Source organism: Cryptotermes secundus, unplaced genomic scaffold (genome assembly GCF_002891405.2).
Source record: "Cryptotermes secundus unplaced genomic scaffold, Csec_1.0 scaffold75, whole genome shotgun sequence".
NCBI classification, from domain to species: Eukaryota; Metazoa; Arthropoda; class Insecta; order Blattodea; family Kalotermitidae; genus Cryptotermes; species Cryptotermes secundus.
Genome location: NW_019737390.1, coordinates 614,339 through 624,783, shown reverse-complemented (window position 1 = coordinate 624,783; position 10,445 = coordinate 614,339). Strand labels below are relative to the sequence as shown.

Below are 10,445 nucleotides of genomic sequence, written 5' to 3'. Positions count from 1 at the left end.
TATACCGCCAGTCCACCATAAACTTTCATTGCATAGTAGTTAATTAATTACGCATGGGGACAACTTTGCCCGGGGCTCTTTCCCCAGGAGTAAAGCGGCCGGGGCGTGACGCTGCCCACTGACCTCCAGCTAGTGCCAAGGTCAAGAAAATGTGGATCTATACTTTCACTTCTCCATATGCCTTCATAGTGTAGTGCTTAATTACCTTTACCTCGGACATTAATACTGATTACTTCTTTTTGCTATTCAAACGGAACACTAAAATAGTGACGGTATTGTCGGTCTCTCTTCACAAGAAAGTGCGCTTGATATTATATCTTCATAGATCCGAGCGGATCCTAGCACTTCTGTGGAGCCGATCAGAGATGATATAAAGTGATCCATTGCATCCAAAGATATGTGGTGAGAGTTATGGCGTCGTGTATTTTGAAGCGATTGCGGAGAGGAATTGACATTGCCACGAGGTTTAAAGGTAATTGTGTTTATGCATTTGAAGGATTGCGAGGTATATTTTATAACATGGTGATACCATTCTTACCTTTGCGAAGGAATAATAATGTTTGTGGTTTAGCTATATATATATATACACGAGCATTTTATGAAATTATTAATTAGTACAACTGGAGGGAGCCGGGAAAGCGTAGTCTGTATAACCACTGGCTACGGGCTGGACCACTGAGGTGTCGGAGTTCCAGTCCTGGCAGAGCCAAGAATTTTCTATTCTCCAAGTTTCCCAGACCGGCTCTGGAGTCCACCCAACCTCCTATCCAATGGGTACAGTGGCGGGGTTTTAAGCGGTCGTGGTGTGAAGCCAACCAGCCACATCCAACAAGTGCCTAGGTCAAGTAAATGTGGATCTATACATCCACTCCCCCATACACCTTCATGGAGTTGTGATTAATTAGTTAAACACAGGGACAACTTTACCTTCATATAACTATTTGGATCCCTGTGTTTGATCTCTCCCCCCCGCCGAAATAGGTGAAGTTAGCCAATCTTAGAACCCACCTTCCAAAGGATGTATAGGTTGGTTACATTTTAACAAGTGTGCAAATACTTGGGAATGTGCATATGTCAGCCACCATAATGTTTATCACACCAGATTTTTTGCAGTGTTCCTTGGCCCCTCCTGGGATAATACATCCAATAAGGCATGATCACTTCCTTTCAGATCCTTTCCATTTATCCACTACAGGGTCACAAGAAACTGAGGAAGTATTACATGTTTCCCCTGCTTGGATGGGCCAAGGAAACCCACAAAACAACTCAGAATAGTCGGTGCCTGAGCCGCAGTTCAAAGCACGCACCTCAGTACTGCAGGTGTAGAGTAGTGCCACTACACAGACCTGCCCAGTCACATGCATACTTTCTGTAAACAGAATAGACTTCAGACAGTTAAAATGTAGTTAGTTAGATTAACCTTTTAATGGAGTTCAGGTCCACTGTAACTGTTGAATGCAAGCTGCATTGATCATCTCTGAGTACACTTGTGCTATGATGAACTCTTGAAAGAACAAGTCTGTAGAACGAGATCTGGAGGTCATGGTGCCTTGTTATCCAAAGGCAAGAAAAGTGATACCCAGCAGGTACCTGGCAGGCAGTGTGTAATATAGTGTGGCACCATCTTGCATGAAGCATCATGGCAGAAATACTGTGCTAGATAAGGAGTGATGTCTTGAAAGAACTAATTCAACAGATGTAAACTGTCCTAACCAACATAATTTCTTTGGAATTTAGAAACACATATTCCTGCCATGATGTCCATCTCCATCAGGAAGACCTTGTGCGTATCTCTTGCCAGTTTGAAGGTAATATGTGAATATTCCAATGGTCATTTATGCTGTATACATTGACAATATTTACTATATATTTGCCTGCTGACATTGGATAAGTAAATAAATAATGAAAATACTGGTGAATCAGATTCAGTTTTATGTACAGTTTTGCATACATAAACATGATAACCTAAACTGACCAGAAGGAATACATGCCTTATTGCCAAACCTTTTCAATTCAGCTGTAATAATTATAGAATTAATTTGTGCTTGAATATTGGCATATGTTTTCAAAAGAACTAAATTATGAAACAATTTTGCTGTCCGTAATGAAAGGTTTCTAATGTCGTTTGGTCTGGTGGATAATTTTTTCTTATGTCGAGAGAGAGTCTATGTCTTACAGATATTTTTTAACTCAAGTTGCAATCTGTACAATAAGTAAGGAATAAAGAGTTTTAATACAGGATGTCAAAAAATTATGCACCATAAGGAACCACAAGATCTGTTCAGTGTTCTGTCTCTCATATTGTCTGGATGTTATAAGACATTTTAAAGGAGCTTTGGCACAGGTAGGCATTGATGGTAGCATAAGTTCCAGTTGCACATTCAAGATGCCATGCATTGATCTTCTCTGAACGCACTCATGCCTTGATGTCCAGCCAGTGCCTAGCAGGCACCATGTAATATGGTGAGGCACTGTCTTGCATAAAACATTTGAATCAGAAAACACAATGCGTTAGCGCTCAGTATTGTCTATGGGGTGCAACTTCTTGTACACTGTATATATTAAACATTTCATTATATTGGAAATAACTGTTCCATTGTTGTTTTCTTTGATCTGTTTTTAGGGGAGATTTTGAAGTAACTGAAATTAAATTAATTCTTTTTGCATCATGAGTTTGTTCAAGTCATTGATTTCTTACAATATTAACGTGATCAAAACTATAAAAGACAAGATGCAGTAGATTTCCAGGGTTTAAGAATTTTTTAGCTGTTAATTGTATAAGTGAAATCATAATGAAGTATTGCACATAATTATACTAAGATGAAAATATTTCAATACATTAGATTAGGTGAAAAAGAGAAAAACATTAACTTTCTAGGTCATTGGATCATAAAAACATATCAGATCATTATATATTTTGTGCAGAATTGTGAACTTTTATATGCAGTTTTACTATCATATATCTTGTACATATATGTATCTTCCTGCATTGCTTTTTTACTATTTCAGGATATGGAGGAAGTGTTTCAACTCAGTTCTTAAGATTAACACATGGAGAAGCAGCAGCTGCTGCTGAAACTAGACGTAAGTATTTCTACCACATTCGGAACGATGTTGGACACTAATACTGCCTTCTGTTTAGGCTTTACCAGAGAAGTTCATGGACCTGAATATTATCAATCTGTTGACACCTTGTAGACATGCCATTTAAATACCCCTCCTGTGCTGGAGGGCTGAAAGGTCACAGAAACAAATTTCATAACTTTGTCAGTTCTGGCATATAAATTGTGAAATTTTATCATGCAAGGAAATGTTATACCGACTTGCTCACTAAAGAATTAGGTACTCATATTGTAGAGTGATATCAGTGACCTAAATATTAAGAAATAAACTCAGAATCTGTGTCATTCAAATGCATGGGAAACTGTTCTTAGAACAGTACGTGACCTCTCCTTGATCCTAGACTAATATGTCAACATGAGAATAGTTTGAACAAGCGGGAGCATTCAGTGACAAAAATACAGGGAAAATTTTAATTGGGTTGATGAGTTCATAGCTCCGCGCTTCACGGTGACCAGTACGCTGCCTGTTGTAGAACGCCTGTGAGATTTACCAATGACGCAGCATGCTTGATTGTAGATAATGTTTGGAATGAAGGAAAATAATAAACTTGTAGACTTCTACATGGTAGTATGTTCATGCATGCGGGTTTATGATTTGTCAGCATTAGGCAGCAGTTATCAGTGCTGTGAGCCGTTTGTTCCCAGTTAACAGTTAGTCAGCAGTGTGGCACAACATGGTTCACTATACTTTAGAGCAATGTGTATTTCTGTATGTACATCGAGCATTGTAGATTGTACATTGTACATTGTAGATGACACTACTTGATGTTGCTGTAATGCAGAGACATTGGCTGGTGAACCATAAAACTACAAGCTCTGATCTGTCAAACAGGGAACTTCTCTGTAATTACTGTATTTATGCGTGTATAGGCCGCAGCACAATTTTCAGACAGAAATTATAGAAAAAATAATTTTCTTGGAATATTATTTCAGGAGTAGATATTATTCCAAAATTTGGCAACGTTAATTTTTTTTAAATGAAGCGTGATTTCGAATATAAGCCGCACCCCAGTTTTCCTCTTGAATTTTTGGCAAAAAATGTGCGGCCTATACATGCGTAAATACGGTATTGCAGATAGATTTTTATTGTATATTTTTAGAATTACATTGGTATGTGTAACACCATCAGTTTCTTGACAAGGAATGCAGTGTAGTACATGTACTGCAGCCAGATTTAAAGGGCTAAAATGCTAATGCTGCATGGTGTTTATGAAACCCTTTCCCCAGGTATTTAAATTTCAAGTGAAAGGTATGCATTGCTTTACTGAAATTGCAGGTCAAAAAAGCAGGGACTATATAGAAAAATCATGCAATTATACATACTCATTGTTAATTGTATTATGTAATAAAAAATTAATTGCAGTTACTTTCCAACTCACCCTCATATAATGGAATCACCATTTAACATTCTTTGATTTAAGGTTTTCTCTCTGTTATGCTCCTGTGATCCCAAGTCAGTAATCTTGGTGTTAAATTGCCTCTATTTATGACTTTATGTTTTTTCACAGCAACTGTTCGCAAATTTGATACAATTCAACGATCACAGTTAACTGACTTTGGAAAGTATGTAGCAGAATGTTTACCCAAATATGTGCAGAAAGTGCAGTTAACAGCTGGAGATGAACTGGAGATCTTGATTGCTCCTGAAGGTGTCATACCAGTATTACAGTTCCTGAAAGATCATCATAACACACAGTTTGCCAACCTGGTTGACATTGCTGGAATGGATGTGCCAGCCCGTCAGTACAGATTTGAGGTAAAACTTCAGTTACATAGAAGTGCAAGAGTTAAAAGCAATTAATTAGCTCATAACTTTCATCCTGTAACTAGAGTTAAAAAAACGTTCCATTTTGTTGTGCATCCTTTGCACAAAATGAACGTACTGCCTGTCCATATGCCTGCATGTTTCATGTCTGGAAATATAGAATGGATATTGATGAAATTTGGTATTTGAATAGAAAAGGGTTATACAGTGAATAAGACATTATTCTATAGTTGTAATCATTGGTTCTGGCAGGGGAATACCTCGCAATCCTGGATTTTCAGCAAAAGCAAAATTGAGAAAAAGAAGATTACCAAATTTTAACTCTAAAAATTAAAATTGTTTTCACATGTGACACTGTTCACACATTAATACAGAGACTGACAACTATAGGGCATTATGTAAAAATATTGTTAAATGCCTTGTATGTAAATTTGTAAGCAAATATTTCTGCCTGCACCCCCTCTCCTCCAACCATCCAGGAACATCCTGGTGGCACTTCTAGTTTTGTATCTGTATCTTTATTTTTGTTTGACAGAACCCCCCTGTCTTATCAAAGCCATCAGATATACAACATGTCACATGTGCATACATTAGTTCTAAGCACAGAACGTGTCACCTTACAACTACATTCATAAAGGAAATGATAATTACACATAATTCAGTAATTTAACAAGCATATGGGACTCATCAACTTGACAGTAATACCTTATTAAAAACATAGCTTAAAATACATAACCAAATATCAGATTATATATAATAAAGTTATACAATGTACTATATAAACAGCATTATAAAAGGTTGACCAGAAAGTGTCATATTAACAGAAGCTACATAATAGAAGGGACTGAAGTAATAATACTAATTGATATTTTCAGGTAGTGGTGTGGTAAAAAGGTAAAGTTGGCCCTGTGCTTAACTAATTAATTCCTGTGCCATGAAGACATATGGGGGGGGGGTGTATGTATAGATCCACATATTCTTGACCTTGGCACTAGGTGGAGGTCAGTGGTCGGCTTCACACCTCATAGGTTTTTTGAACATGGTTCACAGAGGATCAGAATTGAATTTTTACAGTAGTGAAGATTTCAGAAATTTGTATAGAAATGTATAAAGACTAGTAGTCATGAAATTACCTTTATCAGTCTGCATATTCTCAATTTTGAGAACTTGTATTTCACTGAAATAACTAAGTTATTAAGAAAGGTGGATCTATACCTCCACCCACTCATATGCCTTCATGGCACAGTACTTAACTAGTTAAGTACTGGGACAACTTTACCTGTATCTTGTAAATTTACCATGTTCATTGCAATAATCATTAATATTGTCAGTTTCAGTATATGTTATGTCCTATGCAGGTGATCTACAACTTGCTGTCATTGCGATTCAATTCTCGAATTCGCGTTAAAACATATACTGATGAGCTGACTCCACTCGACTCTTCATGTGAAGTGTTCAAAGCAGCCAACTGGTATGAACGAGAAATCTGGGACATGTATGGGGTGTTCTTTGCCAATCATCCTGACTTGAGAAGGATTCTTACTGATTATGGCTTTGAGGGGCATCCCTTTAGAAGGGACTTCCCCCTTTCTGGATATGTTGAGGTAAAATTTAATTTTTGTGTTTATTTTATTTGAATGAATGATAATAATATGTCAGAATACTTTGGATCTCTGCATTCTGGTATTTACTGGCAACAGATAAAAAATAATGTTTTGTCCACCTTTTCTAACTTAGTAACTTCATGGAGCTTGAAGAGCAGCCAGTTATGCAGCTACTCAGGAAATTTCCAACATTTTATGGAACCTGAAGGTTCATTGCCATGGTCACAAGAGCCCTCCACTGCTCCCTATTCTGAGCCAGATCAATCCAATCCATAGCACCCCATCCTATCTCTTTAAGATTCACTTATTATCATCATTACGTGACATAAATTTGACTAGAGCAACTGCTTGGGTACATATATACTGATGGGGCACATAATAATAATAATGATAATAACATCACACCAATATTCATAGGGTTACACAAACAACACAAAAACATGGACTCTGCAAGAAGAAAGTAGCGCAAGTAAAGATAAAGAGTGATGTTCTCAAGCAAATGTATTTTAATGAGTGAACGATGAAAATGGAATAACATAATATTTAACTTAAGAACTAATGCAGTGTAACAATTTCAACAAGTGAACAGCTGCCAGAGGATGCTCAAGTATGGCTGAAAAGATGTAGAAGTTCAATTTGAGTCTCGATATTATTTTAGGTTAAGGACTAATTATAAACAAAGTTCCATTAAATACAGAAGTGTTTAAAACTTGACACTGAAGATGATGAGTAATGAAAATGGATGACTATGGAAGGTGAGATACAGTTCTGAAAAGCTGTGTGATGGACCAGCCATAAGTAAATTAGTGAATGTTGGAAAACTGAGTTGGCTTGGACACCTCAGCAGAACAAATTAACTGCATCCTAATTGGAAGTTAACCCATTTTTTCTTTTGTCTATCCCAAAATCATTGTGGGTATTAGAATATGAAGACTGAGAAGAATGTGGCTAGACAGTGTTGAACCTACAAAATCTTGGAATTTGAGGATGGAAGGAAAAAATGCTGGATAGGAATGATTGGAGGAGGAGGAATATGATATGAATGAAAATATAAGTAGAGATAAAATTGCCATCTTTCTATATATACAAAAAGAAGTTAAGTAATTGTGAGATGAAAGCTCTAAAATTATGCAATTTTGGGTTTCTGTAGCACTAAATTGTGAAGCATTAATATAATGCATAAATGTAGGTCATGAATGAGAGAGGTCTTTTGTTTCAATATATTGTGCCTATTCTTTAAGTGCTGAAAACCTTTTGGTGTGGTATATGAAGTGTAGTATACTGCATAAAGGAGATGATTTACAATTGACCATTTGTGTATATTACAATAGGAGACAGCAGTAAACATTTGGGCTCGTGTACTGTTTGATAACGTGTAAGGCTCAAATTGTATATGGTAGGGAGGGGGAAGTTAATGGCGTGAAAGCTTATATGACAAATTATGAGGCTTCCTACTGAATTCTCTATGGGTGCTGCACTAGCAACTGTATAAATGCTTCTCACTAGTTTAGCCTCTTTTTAATCATGATCATTTCAGTTATTAAATAACATAAAATTGTCTTTGTGAGATCCATATTGTCATGGTGGTGACTATGAAGTGTACTTGTCTTTCAGAATGTTACACCATATAGCCTGATGGAAGTTTACCATTGTTTCACAAGAATCTACTACCCCAGTCTTCAGGGTCAAAGAGTAGGCCAAGCTTTGTTCTTTGCTTGACTTGTTCTTCAACAGTTATTTTATACATAATATTGCTCAGATGTGAATTTATATAGAATGTTGAGAAGTTTCACCTTTTCACATTCACATTTTTGACACTGAAAAACCAAATGTTGAAAGATTGTTTTTGTCTTGCAGTTATTAAATTCATGCCCTGCAAGATTGGATGAAGGTTTATTTCTAGCTGTGTGTGGTTGAACTCCATTTAATGTGTCTTGCTTTAAGTTCCCACTCACATTATTTAGTTTCAGTGATCCACCTTGGTGTTAAATTGTACCCAGTTAAATTTTTCAGCCATATAGTGCCCAATCTAGTGGTCCTCAGGGAGACCTTAAGTGGGGGGGGGGGCGTTTCACTGTACTTAATTTAAATATTGTGTGATTTTTTTTATAGGAAACATATTTAAATGTTAGGGGCTGCAGTGTTGTAGGTATACACACTTACTCTGTATTTGTTCACCTTTTTTATTCAGGTTCGTTACGATGATGAGAGGAAGCGTGTAGTTGTCGAACCAGTCGAGTTAGCTCAAGAATTTCGACGATTTGAATTGTCTGCTCCCTGGGAACAGTTTCCTAACTTCCGTGGTGGCCCACCTGTTGCAGAAGAAGTGCCAGTAGACTCAAAAGAAAAGAAATAAGGGTTTACTTGTTACACTTCTTGTAAGAGTATCAAGATTAACTCTGTATTAGAAGGAAGGAATAAAATTGTATCATACTATGTGAAGCTAATTAAAAGTAGTTGTTGAACATACTCGTATTTTATTTATTTATAGTCGCTTATAATGTGGATTGCATTGGTTGCCTTTGATTAAGAATATGTCTGTTTTAGAAAAATATTAAAGCATGTAGTTATCTCATCATACCAAATTCTACACGTGCGAGAGATTATGTATTAAAAAAAAGTAAAGGTATCCCTGTAACAAGCTGTGGAGGCCCATAGGGTTGTGAGATGTTGAGGTTCCCACATTTTCTAGACAGTCAGCTCATAGATGGTGATAGGGTTGTCAGCCCTACACATCGGCCGCCCTTTACCCCCAACAATATTCCTGGTACTTATTTCTGTTAGAGACTGAGTCAACTCCAGGGTCATAGTGCAGCTGGAAGGAGTAGGTCAACTGAAAAAAAATCCAATGACCTCATCGGGACTTGAACCCACGACCTTCTGGCTTGTAGCATAGTGCCTCAACCAACTACGCTACCATGTACCCCTGAGAGATTATGTATTACCTTCAATAATGATTAAAAATTACAGCATTAAACAGCCTTTTAAGTTATTCATGTGTGCTTATATATATATATTGAATTAAGATGATTATTCCCAAGATGTCAAAGTAGGCCAACAGAAAAATGATTTAGAATGATGAAAAAGAAATTATAATTATGTAGGCTTTATTATAACACATCAAGTTATGTTAGCATTGAGAACAATGAAGTCTTCTCAGGCACTGAGGTGTGTCAGTGCGCAGTTGCTGTCTTTAATGTGTCTGTTTCCAGCATCACGGCTTAATGTTACAAGTGTTGTGTTTGTGTGCTGTATTTGTACACAGAGCTGTTGTCTGCAAGCAGATAACCATTCTCATCCTTCACTAAGTTACTGCTAGGCTGGTAACCCCTCTTAAATTCATTTATTCCCCTAGACAGGTCTCTAATATTATTGTTCTTACTCTTCATTCCAAGCTCTTTGATTTTGTCTTTCTAATATTCCCTCTTTATTTCTGAAATGCCTGGTGCCTTCATGTCTTACATTGTTCAGATTATCCCCATTTATTTCACTTGGATCCTGTAACCACTGCAGTTTGGCTTGTTTCCTTTGATATAATAGTTTTGAGCATCCTTCGTCAAACCATGGCTTATGCTTCTCCAATTCATGATATTCTGTACTCTTTTTCACTGAAATTTGGTATTCTCTCCAACAGTTTCCCAAGCTCTATTAATATCCACCACATTATCTAAGTCTTCTAAAGCTGCGAACTTATTTGAGATTTCAACACGATACTGCACTTTACCCTCACCTCGTTTAATTTCTTGAGAATGAACCTCTCCATATGAACTCTGTGCACTGTTTGTTTACTCACTGCCAGTATTGTATTAGTAGTTTTAATGCTATTTTTATGTCTGTGTTCTTGGATAGTTTTGTGACTGTTCTCCTATCAGGGCCATAACATGTGAAGGTGGCTCATTTTGATTTTTGTCCCCTCTGAGTTATTGGTAGAAAGTTTTTTTTTGTGGGGGGGGG

The 10,445-nt window shown here is 36.9% G+C and overlaps 1 protein-coding gene across 1 annotated transcript; it reads left to right on the top strand.

Moving 5' to 3' along the window:
• Positions 1 to 365: 365 nt before the first annotated feature.
• Positions 366 to 8,960, top strand: LOC111870258 (NADH dehydrogenase [ubiquinone] iron-sulfur protein 3, mitochondrial). The gene is made up of 5 exons (XM_023862382.1): positions 366 to 472; positions 3,010 to 3,084; positions 4,631 to 4,878; positions 6,246 to 6,491; positions 8,683 to 8,960. The coding sequence occupies exons 1-5, from the start codon at positions 412 to 414 to the stop codon at positions 8,845 to 8,847; spliced, it is 795 nt and encodes a 264-aa protein (XP_023718150.1). The 5' UTR covers positions 366 to 411; the 3' UTR covers positions 8,848 to 8,960.
• Positions 8,961 to 10,445: the final 1,485 nt, after the last annotated feature.

What these genes read in the sequence shown, in the direction of transcription:
- LOC111870258 (XM_023862382.1), top strand. Translation starts at nt 412, where the DNA reads ATGGCGTCGTGTATTTTGAAGCGATTGCGGAGAGGAATTGACATTGCC. An exon ending in CCCGTCAGTACAGATTTGAG is followed by an intron (nt 4,879 to 6,245) that starts GTAAAACTTCAG and finishes TGTCCTATGCAG; the next exon opens with GTGATCTACAACTTGCTGTC. An exon ending in CCCTTTCTGGATATGTTGAG is followed by an intron (nt 6,492 to 8,682) that starts GTAAAATTTAAT and finishes TTTTTTATTCAG; the next exon opens with GTTCGTTACGATGATGAGAG.